An 18579-nucleotide genomic window follows, 5' to 3' on the forward strand; every position below is an offset into this window, starting at 1 on the left:
ATAAGTAATTATACATTGCCTACTATGTAGGAGATACAATGCTACATGTCAACTAGGAACATGATGATGGAAAGAGCCATTCCTTGCAAATGATCAGTCCTATAAAGGCATCACTCCTGTGAAGGCCATGTCTGCCAATAAAGTAAAGAAAGAATCCCAAAAGTATATTTGGAGAATTAGTCAAACACTATCAATTAAAAGATTCTTGGGATTATAGCCCTCCTATTAAAATGCCAATATTTGGTACAATTCACTGGTTAGGTCAACCTAACCAGTGAATTGTACCAAATTACTTGAATCCAACAGACTGATTTCAGAGAAAAAACATCCAAGCCTAATCTTTCCATCTGTGGTCTCTGTCTCTAATGCCTCATTCCCAATTTGCTAATGTCAATGAAAACTCATCCACTCAATAATTACTTATTACTATATTTTATAATAATTGTTATAGGAAGCTATGGAAAGATTTTAAACATTACAGCTGGATAAATATTAACCAAATGAAAATTTTAGAAGATAAAACTAAAAGAAAAAAGTAAGAATAGACATATCAGATTTGTGGTTTTGAAAGAATAGACTTTAGAGTGGAGAGTGGTTGGAAAGGAAGAAGAATGAATACAGGGTTAACAGTAACGAGGCCCCAACAATGATCCAAGAGACTGAAAATGTGGCTTAAACTGGGCCACAACCCTCGTGAAAAAAAGTAGACCACTCAGAGATGTTGGGAGCTAGGACTTGATGGGTGATTGGATGGGGATAGAGTAAGGGCAGAGGGGGAGTCAAAACAGACTTCTAGGTCTCTAGCTTTCTACTACTGGGGCGGGGAGGGGGATGGGTCATGGTGCTATTTAACAAGACAGGGAACAACTGAAGAATCAGTTTAAGGGAACAGAGAGGAAGAATAAACAGATGGAGCGAATCACAGACAAAGATCAAAGTTGCAGATACCACTTGACATATTCATGAGAAAGCAAAGAAGGAACTAACCTTATTTTAAAGATTATATACATATAATCTTATATATGTATTTTAAGATATATATATATATACCTTATATATATCATATATTATAATTTACATCATAAAAGGATATGTATATATGTTGCAGGAAGGGGGACCCCTTCCAGAGCCCGAAAGTGGGCTCTTGTCTAACACTTGGAAATGAATTGTCTGAGGAGACACATGTGCTGACAAAGCAAGAGACTTTATTGGGAAGGGGTGCCCGGGCGGAGAGCAGCAGGATAAGGGAACCCAGGAGAACTGCTCTGCCACATAGCTCACAGTCTCAGGTTTTATAGCAATGGGGTTAGCTTCCAGTTGTCCCTGGCCAATCATCTTGCTTGGCTCATATTTGGTCTGACTCAGGGTCCTTTTGGTGGCTCGCACATCTCTCAGCCAAGATGGATCCAAGTGTGAGGGTTTCTGGGAGGCTGGCAGCACATATCGTCTCCTCCCTCCTCCTTTTGGCCCTTCCCAAATTCTTCTGGGTTCGTTTTACAAGACATACTATGGGCTGATGTGTCCTCCCTCCTTTAGGCCCCTCCTGAATCCTCCTGGTTAGTTTTCGGGTGGCAGCACCTAGTTCTTTATCAGAACCTCCTGTTGTGAGACAATTCACGCAAGCGGTTATCATTGTGCCTGGCCAAGGTGGGTGGTTTTGGTCAGCAGTTCCCGAACATATATGTAAGTACATATATCTTAAGATTAATAATTCATCTTGGACAAGATGTCATCTATGTTTTTCCCTATCCCTAGTAACATACAATATAGTAGTACGATTGTATGATCCTTTTTATACATGCTCTGGAAACCACTAATTGGAATCATTGTCACTATACATATGGGGGAAATGGGCCTTCAGAGAAAACTTCTCAATAGATACTAGGAAAATAATCACCTAGATGTCGTCAAAATGAAAATATTTGCTACATTAAGGCTTTTGGCTATCAATTCTCCAGAGTCTGGTCAAATCTAACCTCCTTCAAATTATCTCCCCAATAATTATACACAGCTCAATTCTTGTCTCCTTAGTTCCTTTTAAGTCATAATTAACATTCTATTAAGTGTTGTTACAATACTTTAAAATTGTTTTGTGTTGTTATTATGTAAATCTTTTTGACCCAAAAATTCTCTGGAGGCTGGGTCTATGGGCTACATAGGGCCATAACTCTATTAACAACAAGAATACGTTATAGGACAGATTTTTCAGAAATGCCACAGCCAGAAGCTGGGGTGGCATCGAGGTATATTCAGTGTAAAGTAAGTCAAAGCAGGAAATGTATTCGATACTATCAAATGTGCCACCAAACATAAAATACCCAACTGGAAATCCTTGAGTAGGAGAATGGAAAGGGAGGAACTAGCCTGAGATTACTATAAGTAAGCAAATAGCTCGGGAAAGAAAGGCACAGGAGGGAACAAAAGGCAGATCCCTGGGAGGAAAGAAGTAACTGGATTCAGGTCTAAAGAAGTAATGATTTTACAAATCCATATATAAAAAAGACAAATAACCCAATTTTTTTAATGGGCAAAGAGTCTGAATAGACATTTCTTCAAAGAAGACATACAAAGGGCCAATAATCACATGAAAAGATGATCAATGTCATTAGTCATTAGGAAAACACAAATCAAAACCACAGATACCACTTCAGACCCACTAGGATGGGCTAAGATCAAAGACAAATAATAGCAAACGTTGATGACAATGTGAAGAAACCAAAAATCTCATACACTGCAGTTTATCAAACACTGCTACATTTAAACAGTTACCATACGACAAAGCAATTCCACTCACAAGAAAAATGAAAACTGTCCATGTGAAAATTGTAAACAAATGTTCATAGCAGCATTATTCATAATAGTCTAAAGGACGAAACAACCCAAATGTCCATCCACTGACAAACAGATAGACAAAACATGGCATATCCATACAATGGAATATTATTCAGGATTAAAAAGGAATGACGTACTAATACATGCTACACAATGGATGGACCTTGAAAACATCGTCCTAAGTGAAAGAAGCTAGTTACAAAAGGTCACATAGTATAAGGCTCAATTTATATGAAATGTACAGTACAGGTAAATCTATGGAGGCAGGAAGTATATTAATGGTTACATAAGGCTAGGGAGATGTGAAAATATGAAGGTGATAGCTAAAGGGTATAGGAATTCTTTCTGAAATGATGAAAATGTTCTAAAATTGACTCCAGTGATGGCTGCATGTATCGACGAATATACTAAAAATCATTGAATTGTACAGTTTAAATGAGTGAATTTTATCATATGTGAATTATGTCTCAATCAGCTTTAAAAAAAATTAATTCAGGAATATTCTACTTCAGTTGGCCTAAGCTAGGAATTCAGCAAACTCAGTCCAATAATTTCCTCTGCAACAAACCACCCTAAAATGAAACATTCAGCTTTACCTTAGTGGCAGTAGTTCTCAAAAGAGTGCATCTACAAGTAAGTATAATGCTTTTAAGAAAATACAGATGCCTGGGACCACCCCAGACCCACTGGATCAAAATCTCTATGACAGTACATGGATTTTTTTTTTTTTAAGTTCCAGATGTTAAAGAGAGGAGAGATGGGGCTTTAATAGACATGCTGAAAACAAGTAGGGAAATTTGAATATGGTTTTTATACTAAATTGATGTTAAACTTCTTGGATGTGACAATACAGGTGACCCTTGAACAATGCAGGGGTTAGAGGTACTGACATCTCCCAAACCCTCCCCACCCCTCCATACCGTGGAAAATCCAAGTATAAACTTACAGTTGGCCCTCCCTATCAACAGTTCTGCATCCCAGGATTCAACCAACCATGGATCCTATAGTACTAGTATTTACTATTGGGAAAAGTCCACATATAAGTGGGCCCACCCAGTTCAAACCAGTGGTGTTCAAGGGTCCACTATATATTGTGGTTATTTAGGAGACTGTCCTTGATCTTAGGAGAAATACTTAAGGGGGAGGTGAGATAACGTCTGTTACTTGCTTTGAAATCTTCAGGAAAAAAATATACACATACATACAGATTAAACAAAATGTGGCAAAATGTAAAGTTACAACGAAATAGGTCAATCTAAGTAAGTTTAATTGGGTATACACTGTACCATTCTTTCCATTTTTCTGTAGGTTTGATATTTTCAAGATAAAAAGTTGGGGGCTTCCCTGGTGGCGCAGTGGTTGAGAGTCCGCCTGCCGATGCAGGGGACACGGGTTCGTGCCCCGGTCCGGGAAGATCCCACATGCCGCGGAGCGGCTAGGCCTGTGAGCCATGGCTGCTGGGCCTGCGTGTCCGGAGCCTGTGCTCCGCAATGGGAGAGGCCACAGCAGTGAGAGGCCCGTGTACTGCGCAAAAAAAAAAAAGTTGGGGAAGTTCCACAAATGACCCTGATGGTCCCTGTGGCCTAAAAGTCACAGACTTCTTCCCCTATCTCTACTTCCCAGGATGGACAAATGGACAAAACTTTCTACTCCCTATATGCCAACCCAAAAGATTTATGGTCCCAAAGAGTAGATAAGATTATTTTAACAGGAACAAGCTTCTGTTATTGTACCCTGCAAATTACTGTTTGCCTTGTCCTACATTTAGAGGGAAGAGTGTGAGATCAGCAGAAAGTTAATGGGTCCCCTAAGTAAAGAGGCAGGGCCACTGAGGGTAAAAGGGTACAAGATGCAATAATAGGCAACCTGCCCAGACTACACAGCTTAACCTCTGTTAGGTCCTGTCTACTATACAAAGTCTAGACAAAGAAAAGCCTCATTCTTTTCATCCAGTATATACTGAACTGCCTACTATGTGCAAAACATGTTCCCTATCTTCATGTACTAAATATGTATACCACAGAGCTGTACACAGATGCAACACAACTTCACAAGATTTAGAACCATTTCTATGAGAAAGCTCCCTCTCAGGAAATTTATTCATTAAAGTTAGAATCATATTGAGTCTTATTCTTGACTCTCACTATATAATCAGTACCAGTGACAGCATGAGAGCAATCAGAATACAGTCTATTAAATTCCATTCTTTTCCATACTTCGCTTTGAGATATGAAACTAGCCAAACCCTAAAAAGGGAAATAATAGATGCAATAATGATGAATGACAACCAAGAACTTGTTCATGGAGCAAGGGACCATCTGTACTAACACTTACCAAGCCAGCAGTAAGAGAAGGCGCAGACTGTCCGAGGGACTGATTCCTCATTCGAACCAGGTTTGATGCTTCTCCTGAAGACTGCCAAGTCACCTGTCCCACACTGCTATGTACACTGCCAGACAAGGGGAGCAGCTGCTTACCTTCAACAACAAGGTTTGGAAAATTAACAAATTATTAATTAATAAATGAAAAAATACAATGATATCAAGTGGATTACAAGTACATTGATCCAGAGACTTCCCTGGTGGTCCAGTGGTTAAGACTCCACCCTCCCAATGCAGGGGGCCCAGGTTCGATCCCTGGTCAGGGAACTAGATCCCGCATGCTGCAACTAAGACCCAGCACAGCCAAAAAAATAAATAATTTTTTTTTAAAAGTACATTGATCCAAAACAAAGTGAAGTCCCTCCACATCCATTTTAGAATCTGCAGCCCTCTAAAAATTCCAACTATATTGGTGGTGGTGAGAAATGCCAAGTGGAATACTGAACTGAGTTGATGACTATTTTAAATTCTCTGTAGGGACTTCCCTGGTGGTGCAATGGGTAAGACTCCACGCTTCCAAAGCAGGGGCCCCGGGTTCAATCCCTGGCCAGGGAACTCCGCATGCATGCCGCAACTGAGACCTGGCGCAGCCAAAATAAATTAAATAAATATTTTAAAAAATTAATTCTCTGTAATATCCACCACCATGCCAGGGCCCAACCCTGACACCCAACCTAGCAGGCTAAGAGTTTTCTAGTCCCTTCCATCCTACCTAGTTTCTCACCAACTCAATGAAATAAGAGTGGAGCTGACAGCTTTTCCTAGACAAATTTGGCCCTTAGGTTTCCAGAAGACAAACACTGAATATATACTATTCTTGCCAGGCTCCATGTGTTCAGTCCAGGTTGACCAACTGCCTTAATCCCACTGACAGACTACAAGAAAGTCACTTATAAAGACTGAGCATCTAGAATTACAATGACTTTCTACCTGAGGTTCAAGTCCCATTTCAACTCCTTCCCTCACACCATTCTCCACATTGCTGCTAGTGATCTAATCAGAACAAATATGGTCACATCATTCCCTTCTCATGACTACCTACTGTTTAAAGAATTAAGCCACACTTTTTGCTCGTTTTGTTTTGTTTTTTTGTTTTTGGCGGCGCCACACAGCATGTGGGATCTTAGTTCCCTAACCAGGAATGGAACCTGCGCCCCCTGCAGGGGAAGGGCGGAGTCTTAACCACTGGATCACCAGGGAAGTCCTAAGCCACACTTTTTTTTTTTTTTTTTTTTTTTTTTTTATTTTGGCTGAGTTGGGTCTTCATTGCTGCACGCGGGCTTTCTCTAGTTGCGGCGAGTGGGGGCTACTCATTGCGATGGCTTCTCTTGTTGCGGAGCAAGGACTCTAGGTGCGCGGGCTTCAGTAGTTGTGGCACGCAGGTTCAGTACCTGTGGCTCACGGGCTCCAGAGTGCAGGCTCAGTTGTGGCGCATGGGCTTGGTTGCTCCTTGGCATGTGGGATATTCCTGGACCAGGGCACGAACCTGTGTCCCTTGCACTGGCAGGAGGATTCTTAACCACTGAGCCACCAGCGAAGTCCCCTAAGCCACACTTTTTTTTTTTTTTTTTGCGGTACGCGGGCCTCTCACTGATGTGGCCTCTCCCGCTGCGGAGCACAGGCTCCAGACACGCAGGCCCAGCGGCCATGGCTCACGGGCCCAGTCGCTCCACGGCACGTGGGATCCTCCCAGACCGGGGCACAAACCCTTGTCCCCTGCACCGGCAGGCGGACTCTCAACCACTGCACCACCAGGGAAGCCCCAGCCACACTTTTAAAACACTAAAAAACACTAAAAAGATCCTCCGTAAACCCAGATTATCTTCCTGGCCTCATCTCCTTCCATTCTTTCCAAACCCATTCACTCATTCAACTTAAATATTCTGCCCTGCATATTCAGCTGGCTTTATCTTGATCATCAATTCACTTGAAAACCCTTCTTTTTCCTGGCAAAATCCTATTTGTCATGGAAATACCCACTTTATAAAGAGGTATGAGCAAAAGGAGGTTTGGGTTTTGTTTTTGCTATAACATATCCTTTTGCAGCAAACAAAGTGTGATGCAACTTATTTGCAGGGCAATTTAGCAAAACCTATTATAATTTTAATTTGAGTATGCTTGGACCCAGCATTCCACTTGTAGGAATGTAAAGAAAAAAAAGTAGACCAGAACGTCTCCCTAGCAATGCTCATCATGAAAAAATTGGAAATAAGATAAATGATCATTACCAGTTAATTATAATATCTTCACGTAATGACATACTGAACCCATTAAGAATAATGAGGCAGCTGAACATGTAGTCAAGAGAGAAATGATCAACATTTCCTGTCAAGTGAAAATAGCAGAAAGGACACATATAGGGACTTCCCTGGCAGTCCAATGGTTAAGACTTCACGCTTCTACCACAGGGGGCACGGGTTCAATCCCTGGTCGGGGAACTGAGATCCCACATGCCACACAGCGTGACCAAAATGAATAAAAATTAAAAATAAAAAAAATTTTTTTAAAAAGGAAGCATATAGCATATGATCCCAATTTTGATTTTTAAAATAAAGTTTATATATATTTATATAAGATTGTAAATGTATATTTAAATATAATGGAGTATATATAAATGGTTTGGAGGGAGGGAAAATAGAAGAAAGTAAAGATTAAGAAGGACTCTTCACTTTGACATGATGCATGTTATTATACTCAAATTTTTTATAACTGGCATATTTTATATTTTTGATCAGAAACACACAATTTTAAAAAATCTAGTTATCTTTCAAGTCTGCTCTCAAATGCGTGCTTTAATGAGAAGTCTTTCCATAAAACGCTCCACAAAAAATAATAATGGTTCTGTACTCAAAACTTCCACAAGCCCAGAGTAGAGCCTGCCTGGTTTCTTTTCTTCCTTCTGCAAATGTTGCCAAGCTCTCCAGGCGATCTGCCTATAGATGAGCATCTATATAACCTAAAGGAAAGCTAGTTTGTTAACTTCCCCCATCCACATATACAAAGGCTAGTATCACAACTCTCTCTCTCTTCAAAATAAGGGCCTGCTCGGGAAAGAGGCTTACACAACAGCAGGAGAAATCCATTTGGACATCTACTGGTCAGGGCTTGAAGCATACCAAGAACTGCCAAGAATCTGAGGAACACAAACAACTTAAAAACAGAAGGAACAATATGAACAAATGGAGCAACTAGCCCTTTAGTAAACAAATAACTCAGAAAAAATGAAAACTTCTTGGGCTTCCCTGGTGGCACAAGTGGTTGAGAGTCTGTCTGCTGATGCAGGGGACATGGGTTCGTGACCTGGTCTGGAAAGATCCCACATGCCGCAGAGCGGCTGGGCCCGTGAGCCAATAGCCGCTGAGGCTGCGCGTCCGGAGCCTGTGCTCCACAACGGGAGAGGCCACAACAGTGAGAGGCCCGCGTACCACAAAGAAAAAGAAAAAGAAAAAAAGAAAACTTCTTAAAAATTCTGATTATTATTCTTACAATAATTTGAGGATATTTTTAAGAAACATTCCCATTTAAAGATGGCTGACTGAGCACATACTTGTATTTTTGTCCCCCAGGAAACTCCATTAAATGAGAATAAAGAGGGAATTCCCTGGCGGTCCGGTGGTTAGGACTCAGCACTCTCACTGCCAGGGGCCCGGCTTCGATCCCTGGTCGGGGAACTAAGATACCGCAAAATGGCCATATGGCGCCACATGGCCAAAAAAAAGAGAGAGAGAGAGAATAAAAACAAAATAAATAAACAAATAAAGGCTATCACCAGAGAGAGAAAGAGAGACAGAGACAGATACATAGACACTCTACGAGGGAATGAACAAAATTTGGGGAAAATCTAAAGCATATAGACGAATCATAACCAATGGAACTGGGCAAAGAAAGGCATGAGGTATAATAAGCTTAGTGGAGCTTGTAGTTAAATGGGGCATCAGGCTGCCCTTCAAAATCTCAGGTAAGTTCAGTACTCAGTACTTAGATACCTAAGAGGACATAAAGTAAGACATAAGGCTGAAATCAGAGTAACTGAAAATCTATAGACAGAACAGTCAAACACAACCACATTCCCACATTGTACTACTCAGTAGCCAGACAATTACCTCACAGGACAGAAGGGATTTATTAGCATCTCAGAGCAAAGCAATGGATTCTGGCTCTTAGGTGCTCAAAAGAAAAAAAGTTGATTCAGAAACAAAAGAAAACTTAAAAAAGAAAATTTTAATCCAAAAATAAAAAATCTATTTACTCATAGAGAACTAGAAGATAAATACATCCTTAAAAGAAGAGCAGAATGCTATGGGGAAAAAACAAACAAGAAACAGCTCTATGTGATTAAATACATGACTGACAAAATAAAATTTCAATAGAAGAGTGAGAAGAGAAAGCCAAGGGAACAGCCCTGAAAAGGTACAAAAATAAAAAGAAACTGAAAATTGTTTACAGTAGGCCAAGGAATGTAATAGGATTACATTTGCTTCTTCAACTGAAGTCAAATGGATTCTCTTTCTTCCATACTCTATTGATTGCTTAAAACTATGCCACATTTTAATTGCTTCCTATTTGGGCATGATGTCCTTGTATTAATTTTTCCCTTTGAATTTTTTAAGACTTTTCTATGGATGAGGTGGGGAGGCACTATGGGCTTTGGAATGAGTTTTGGAAATAAGAGAAAAAAGAAAATAAAAAGAAGCAAAGTTTGTGAAGTCTACAGAAGTAAGCAGAGAGCACAAATCATATTGAAAGGGAATAACCAGTGATAATGGTCAACCAAGAAATACCCAGCAGGTTCAGGAGGTTAGCATTCAGAGATGCCATGAGGAAACAGGGAAACAGTAAAGAAAGGAAGACAGCCTTACCCACAAGTGTTTTATATAACACTATTACGACAGAAGAAGGTGTCAAGATGCCAAGTCAGTTGATACACCCTTAAATATTGACAAAACAGTCACACAACTCTCTTTGTTTTTTTATTTTTTGGGTTTTTTTTGGTTGCATTGGGTCTTCGTTGCTGTGCATGGGCTTTCTCTAGTTGTGGCAAGCGGAGGCTACTCTTCATTGCAGTGCACTGGCTTCTCACTGCGGTGGCTTCTCTTATTGCGGAGCACCAGCTCTAGGCACACGGGCTTCAGTAGTTGTGGCATGCGGGCTCTGTAGTTGTGGTTCGCAGGCTCTAGAGCACAGGCTCAGTAGTTGTGGTGCATGGGCTTAGTTGCCCTGCAGCATGTGGGATCTTCCCGCACTGGGGCTCGAACCCGTGTCCCCTGTATTGGCAAGTGGATTCTTAACCACTGTGCCACCAGGGAAGTCCCATTCCCACAACTGTTAAAAGAAAACAAAATTAGATACTTACCTGACAAAGAACTGGCCAGGCTTCCTCTCCGTAACTTAGAGTCATCCTGACTAAGTTGTCGTTGAAGTTTAGCTTTTCCAGTGGATGAAAATATGTCAGGATTACTGAGCTTCCTGAAGAGCAGGGGACTAAGTCCAGTTATCACATCCTTCAAAGTGAAAAAAGTAAAACATAAGCCTTTATTTAATGTCTTTTCTGAAAGTATAAGAACTAACTTATATTAAATATCTCTACAACATTCATTACAGTTAAAAAGTGCCAACATTTTATATTTCCTGTCCAACAGCTAAAGCCAGAAACAAATTTCTTAGTGACAGCTGTTTGGGTATGCTGTGAATGATGTGGGACATTGAGTATAAAATGCCAAAGGAAAGGGCTTCCCTGGTGGCGCAGTGGTTGAGAGTCCGCCTGCCGATGCAGGGGACACGGGTTCGTGCCCTGGTCCGGGAAGATCCCGCATGCCGCGGAGCGGCTGGGCCCGTGAGCCTGGTGGCGCAGTGGTTGAGAGTCCGCCTGCCGATGCAGGGGACACGGGTTCGTGCCCTGGTCCGGGAGGATCCCACATGCCGCGGAGCGGCTGGGCCCGTGAGCCATGGCCATTGGGCCTGCGCGTCCGGAGCCTGTGCTCCACAACGGGAGAGGCCACAACAGTGAGAGGCCCGCGTACCGCAAAAAAAAAAAAAAAAAAAAAAAAATGCCAAAGGAAAAATAGGGGATGAGATTCACAAGGTGACACAATAAGGCACTTTGATAGGATATATTATCCATAATGAGTACATGTCTAATTATGTTTATTTACTTTTCTCCATTTATTCACACTCTTCCTGTATTAGTGAAGAAAAGCATATTTTAGTTTTTAAAAAATCATAAATAATAGACCTTCCTTTACCTGTCATACAAAGTTAGAAATACCCCTAACATTCAATTAATGCTAAAGTAAAACTTAGAGCCTTCTTTATGTCTATAATAGGAGCTAAACTCATGTTTTCAATGAAAAATTATAATAGTACAATGGAGGAAATACAGACAATATGAAGCATTGACAGTGCCTTCCCATTGCCTTTATTTTAGTCTAACCCATCCCAATGCCACTTCCTCCTCACTCAGTAAGCATCATCAGGATGCAGACATTTTAATGCAAACACCCACCTAATTAGCAGCATTAATGAGAAAACATTCTGGGTAAAAAAATAAAAAATAAGGCAAATGAGGCCTATCTTTTATATTTTAGTGAAGGAAGCTACAACAAACACAGATAAGTAGCACATCAATCTGACCTGGACAGTACAAAGACAAAATGAGAAGCATAAGGAGAAATAACTGAAATCTATGTTACCTGCCATTTGAAAAACAAGACACAAGCAACTGGTACCATAGCAATACTCAAAGCCACAGGGGGGTGGGAAATAAATGGAAAAATGCCTGCCTCCTTGAGAAAAGATTTTTTTAGAGCCTCTAGAGGGGACTTCCCTGGTGGCATAGTGTTTAAGACTCTGTGCTCCCAATACAGGGAGCCCAGGTACGATCCCTAGTCAGGGAACTAGATCCCACATGTAGGCTGCTACTGAGAGTTCACATGCCACAACTAAGGAGCTGGCGAACTGCAACTAAGGAGCCAACGTGCCTCAACTAAGGAGTCAGTGAGCCACCACTAAGGAGTCCGCCTGCCGCAACTAAGACCCAGCGCAACCAAATAAATAACTTAAAAAATAAAAATAAAGCCTCTAGGGTCATATACTGTGACCGGTGAGTTCACACACAGGAAAGTACAAACATTGCTTAGCGGTGGCCATCCAGAATATAATTTACAAATACCCCAGCATAAAAAGAAGAGTGAAGTTGATGAAAAATAACTGAAGAGAAAAGGAAAAAGGTTTTTTTCATTTGTTTTGGGGTTTTTTTTTTTTTTTTTTGGCCGCACAGCGTGGCTTGTGGGATTTTAGTTCCCCAACCAGAGATTGAACCTGGGCCCTTGACAGTGAGAGCACAGAATGCTAACCACTGGACCACCAGGGAATTCCCGAGGAAAAAGTATTTTTAAAATTGGTAGTAAATGAGACTTCCCTGGGGGTCCAGTGGTTAAGAATCCATGCTTCCAGTGCAGGGTACGCGGGTTCAATCCCTGGTCAGGGAATAAATCCCGCATGCCGCACCTAAGATCCCGCATGTCGCAACTAAAAGATCCAGTAGGCTACAACAAAGATCTCGCACGCAGCAACAAAGATCCCACAACTAAGATGCCACAACTAAGACCCAGCATAGCCAAATAAATAAATAAATAAATAAATATTTTTTTAAAAATTGGTAGTAAATGGATAAAAGGATAAAGGGGGATATTTAGGCACTGTACCATTAAAGCAACTGATGTGCCCATCCAACTCTAAAAGGAATGAGCAGGGAGAAAGGGGAATTGGAAGGAGTAGTCAATGCAAAAAGAGAAGGCAGCAAAGGAACAGCCTATATTCCCACCAACTGGTGTGTCGAGGATGAAACAGTACCTATGCATCAAGTAGAAACCATGAAGAAAGCAGGGTCTGGGCACTAATGCTGGTGACCCACCAAAAAGGGCTGGCCATTCACAGAAGCAACACCTCAGCAAGCAGCTTTGGGTGGAGGGAAGTGAGAAGGCCTTGTAAGATATCATGCTGAAGGAATATCCTATGTGAAGGCAATATGGAAAGGAAAGTATCCCAAAAATATCTTACAAATGAACTTGAGAGAGCCAGCACTTGGATGCCTGCTACACTGTATGGATGAACAGTTAGTCTTAGCCACGAAAGGATCGACAACCGATGGGATTAGATCAGCACCAGTTAAAAGAAAGTTGTGGCTCATGGGCTCTAGGGCACAGGCTCAGTAGTTGTGGCGCAGGGGCTTAGCTGCTCCACAGCATGTGGGATCTTCCCGGACCAGGAATCAAACCCGTGTCCCCTGCACTGGCAGGCAGATTCTTAACCACTGTGCCACCAGGGAAGTCCCAAAAGAAAGTCATATCCTTTTCAATCTCCCTATTCCCTATCATAACATACCAAAGTAAAGAAGCCAGAAAACAGAGGAGAGGAATAATGAAAGCAGATCATGCACCTTCTTAATCCAAGTCTCCGCTGTCAAAACTTTGCAAAGGGAAGGAAATATAAATGGGAAATGAAATTCAACTTTTAAATCAGGAACGTCTTTTTAACTTTTACTTAAGTATATTACTCATTTCAGAAAAGTACATATACCTAAGCATATAACTCAATAAATTTTGCAAGTTAAACATATCCATGGAACCAGCATCAAGATTAAAAAAAAAAAAAAGACATAACCAAGCATTCCAGAAAGCCCCCTGTGCACCCTTCTAGTCACTACACTACCCCTCCAGGGTAACTACTATCCAGGCTTCGAACAGAATATTAGATAAATGGAATCACTCTGTATGAACTGTTCCGTATCTTACTTCTCTTGCTCAGCTAGACTGCACTTTTTAAAACAGCAGAACATTACTGAATTTACCAAAGAATTCATTAAAAGACAGGAAAAGAGAATGAAGCAAATAAAACAGAACTACACATAGCCCAAGAAAGAAGAAGGGCATGGGAAGAGGAACTTCCTTTCTAACTTCCCAACTAATTTGCTTCTTGCAGTTTTCTAGTTCCCATTTCTAGTCACTTATGAGAGATCCAGACAAACCACATGTTTTCAGATTCAACAGCATACCACTGTACCCTTATAGTAAGCTCCCCCTTTCTGCTTAAATTGCATCAAATTTCTATCTGGTTCCTATCATTTCTACACTCAAATGATTCTTCAGCAAAACAGGGAGTTAAAGGAGGGGAAGGAGCCTAGGATGACTTCCAGGTTTCTGGCTTGCATAGTATCCCAGGGAATATAGCAAGAGAAACAAGGTTACAAATAAAACACTATTATGGCAATATTAACATAACTACAAATTGCAGTACTCTTCCAATAACTATTAGGGAAACTATAAACATTTAACGTGAAATAAATAAAACAAAGAAGACATGAATAACTCTCTTCAACTACAAGAGGGCTATCTGTTATAGGAGAGTAAACTTCTTACTTCAGAGGCCAGTTTGATATACTGGATAAAAATAACAGAAGGAGAAGTAGGTTTAATTATAGGAAGAACCATCTAACAGTGAAAAAAGGCCATCTTAAAAGGAATGGACTGTGCCCCTAGGATACTGAAAAAGTAAGGTGAAAGTTGGCCTAAGCAGTGACTCTCAAAATGTGGTCCCCAGACCACCAGCATCAGCATCACCTGTGAACTTGTTAGAAAGGCAAATTCTAGGGCCCCACCCCAGATCTACTAAATAGGAAATTCTGGGGGAGGGGAGCAGCAATCCGTGTTTTAACAAGCCCTCTAGGTGACTGTGAAGCACATTGAAGTTTGAGAACCACGAGACTAAATAAAAAACTTTCAATATGATGCCATCAACACAAATATATGTTGACCAATTGTGAGGATCGTGTCACAGATTATTTGAAATTGACTTAAAGTACTCAAGTTTGCAATCAGTATACTCTCTTAATTAAATGAAAGCAGGTTCTTGGTAAACACTATCAATGAAATAGTCAGTTCACTTACGTTACAACATTCTTTCTTAAGTGAGATTTTTTTAAAAGGCAGAATTACAGCCTGCATGCCAGAAATTACATATCATGTGTATTTATCTACTGTAACAATAACATATCTAATATATGACATATAAATTTCAAATGTCAAAAAAAAAGGTTGAAAATTGCCTGACTACACAATATCTACATGCTCCTTCCAACTCTAAGAGTTTATTGCTTTCTCTTTTAATTCAGAGTACTAAGTTGTGGCTATTTTGCCTATTGCTCTGGGAGTCCTCACAGAGAGTCCTCCCTCTCTTGATCAGAACCATTTCCCTCCTCCACAATATCAAAGCAAATCTCAGGCTAACTTTACCCACAAGGCTAGTGTTGTGTTTATACTGTATCATGCTATTAAGGATAGGACTAGAAGTAAGCAAAGGATTCACAGCTGAAAACAGAAGTCTACACACTAAAAACTTGTCTATCAGGCTAAGAACCTGGGCTCTCAATAGAGTTGTCTTATCCCATATGAATGGAAATTCAGTAGGTGAAGAAAAATCCATACCCTATGGCAGAGTCTTCCTGACCTACCTTGCCAAGAGTCAAACCCAGGTGCCACACTAATCAAAGTACATTCTCTTAATCCTTATCAAAATACCTCTGCTTGGGCTTCCCTGGTGGCGCAGTGGTTGAGAGTCCACTTGCCGATGCAGGGGACACGGATTCGTGCCCTGGTCCGGAAAGATCCCACATGCCGCAGAGCGGCTAGGCCCGTGAGCCATGGCCACTGAGCCTGCGCGTCTGGAGCCTGTGCTCCGCAACGGGAGAGGCCACAACAGTGAGAGGCCTGCGTACCGCAAAAAAAAAAAAAAAAAAAAAAAGTGCTGACAGGAAAAACTGTCAACTTAGATTTCTACCCAGATAAACAAAAGCTGAGGGAGTATATTACCACTACACCGGCCCTAAAAGGAATCTTTCAGGTTGAAATGAAAAGACACAAAACAGGAACTTCAAGCCATATGAAGATATAAAGATCTCCAGTAAAGGTAACTACATGAGCAAATATAAAAGTGAGTATTATTATGGTTTTGGTTTATAACTCCACTTTTTATTTTCTACATGATTTAAAAGCCAAATACATAAAAGTAATTATAAATCTATATTACTGAGCACACAACATATGAAGATATAATTTGGGAGAACAACATAAAGGGGGGGGGAGAATAGAGGTGTATAGGAGCAGAGTTTTTGTATGTTATTCAAGTTGGTACCAATTCAAACTAGACGGTTATAAATTTAGGATGTTATATGTAATCCCTGTGGCAAAGCAAAAAGAAAATATAAAAAAAACACACACAAAAGGAAATGAAAGGGGATTAAAATGGTTCATTACACCAAAAACAAAATTTTTCTTCAACTAAACACAATTGATGGCAGTAACAGAGGAAATGAGAGACAAAAGGGTATAAAACATACATGATAAAAATATTTCAATGAGCAAAGGTATCCATACTTGAATCAAAGGAAAAAATAAAACATAAAGAAGAACCAAATGGATATTTTAGAACTGAAATATATAATAACCAAAATAAAAAAACTGAGTGAATAAGCTTTTCAGCAGAACATAGAGGACAGAATAAAGAAACAGTGAACTGGAAGACAGAAGAACAGAAGTTATTCAACATGAACAACAAAGTGAAAACAGTAAACAGAGGCTTCAGGACCTATGGTTCTGTAATTAAAGATCTAATGTCTGTGTCATTGGAGTCCAAAAGGAAAGGACAAAGAGAGAAAGAAAGAAAAAGTACTAGAATAAATCATGGCTGAAAACCTCCCAAATGAGTGAAGAAGACATAAACCTACAGATTCAAGAAGCTGAGTGAACCCCAAGCAGAATAAACCCAAAGAAATATGCCAGGAAACATTATAATTAAAATTCTGAAAAATTACAAACAAAAGAAAAAAAAACATTTGAATGACAGATATCTCATCAGAAACTATGTAGTCCAGAATAAAGTGGAAGCACAGTATTTTTCCAGTGTTGAAAGAAAAGAACTGTCAACCCAGAAGCAATAACCAGGGAAAATGACCTTCAGAAATAAGGATAATTAAGAGACTTTATTGGCAGCAAACCTATCCTAAAAGAATGGCTAAAGAAAGTTCTCTAGGGGCTTCCCTGGTGGTGCATTGGTTGAGAGTCCGCCTGCCGATGCAGGGGATTCAGGTTCGTGCCCCGGTCCAGGAGGATCCCATGTGCCGCGGAGCGGCTGGGCCCGTGAGCCATGGCCGCTGAGCCTGCACGTCTGGAGCCTGTGCTCCGCGGTGGGAGAGGCCACAGCAGTGAGAGGCCCGCATACCGCAAAAAAAAAAAAAAAGAAAGAAAGAAAGTTCTCTAAACAGAAAGGAAATAATACAATAAGCAACTTTAGGAACAGAGAAAGAACACAGTAAGTAAAAATGCAGATAAATACATTAGCATTTCCTTTTGTAACATATGATTTTAAAATTTACTAAAGACATTTATGCTACAAAACATGAATCAGATTCAAATAAACTCACCAGTGAGGTGAGAGAGCTTAAGAAAAAATTAGAAATAAAAGATCAGTTAAGAAATGACGGGCCCCACCTCCCGGTTGCTCCATAAGGAGAGTGAACTCCCTGAGACTTGGGGCCATATACCTTTGCGCCCTCAGCAGGACCCAGGACAAAACTGGTACAAGGCACGATTCAGCAAATGTTTGTTAAATGGGTGCAAAAAGTCAAATTCCAGCCTGCCTGCCTCCAAGGCCTACATGTTTGACCACCATGCCACACTGTTCCAGTGAAGACTCACTCACAGACTGATGGAAGACAGCTGAACCAAGAAAAATGATCTTATCTCATGCTTCAGTGACAAAATAAAAGCCATCAGACATGGGAGAATTGTTCCAGGGCCTTCATCTTCCCACCACTGAATCTCTAAACCTCCCAGTATCTGTGTTCATCTGTTGTCTCATTCCTTCCTGTTACAATGAAGGGCCTGAGGACCTCTCCTTCTCTCTGAGGCCCAGTGCCCTAGACCCGAGCCCCTCCTTCCCCTTCCATTATTCCCTTTCTCTTCTATGTTCCCATCTGGTCCTTCTTTATGGTCTCTGTGTCATTCCCAGCAGCAAACAAGCATAGTCTAGTATCTCCCATCTTAGAAAAATCATTCTTTGCCCCTCCTCCTACCATCACCTTAGCTCTCTGGTTTCTGTTCCCATTCACAGCCATGTTTCACACGGAAATCGCCTAAACATCTAGCTCCACTTCAGCAGTACTGTTTTATTCCCTCTGACCTCAGGGATGGTCCTATAACAATCTACCCTCCCACCAGTACTCTATCCAATTATTCCTGTTTTTTTTAATTTTATTTATTTTTCATAATACATTATAAATTTTATAATATACATATCTGTACAGTTTGAATAA

At 40.6% G+C, this 18579-nt stretch overlaps 1 protein-coding gene across 7 annotated transcripts in view; it reads right to left on the bottom strand.

Moving 5' to 3' along the window:
• The window catches only part of MAST2 (microtubule associated serine/threonine kinase 2), a gene marked incomplete at its 5' end in the record, with an annotated part of 199737 nt that overhangs the window by 163959 nt on the left and 17199 nt on the right, over positions 1-18579 (bottom strand). For all 7 annotated transcript variants that reach the window (XM_081226012.1, XM_081226011.1, XM_081226013.1 and 4 more), the window contains 2 exons: positions 5167-5309; positions 10567-10714. In XM_081226012.1, coding sequence (XP_081082138.1) covers positions 5167-5309; positions 10567-10714 — 291 coding nt within the window. The remainder of the gene's footprint in view (positions 1-5166; positions 5310-10566; positions 10715-18579) is intronic.

The sequence above is a fragment of the Mesoplodon bidens genome (genome assembly GCF_964165515.1).
Source record: "Mesoplodon bidens genome assembly, chromosome: 2".
Classification (NCBI taxonomy): Eukaryota; Metazoa; Chordata; class Mammalia; order Artiodactyla; family Ziphiidae; genus Mesoplodon; species Mesoplodon bidens.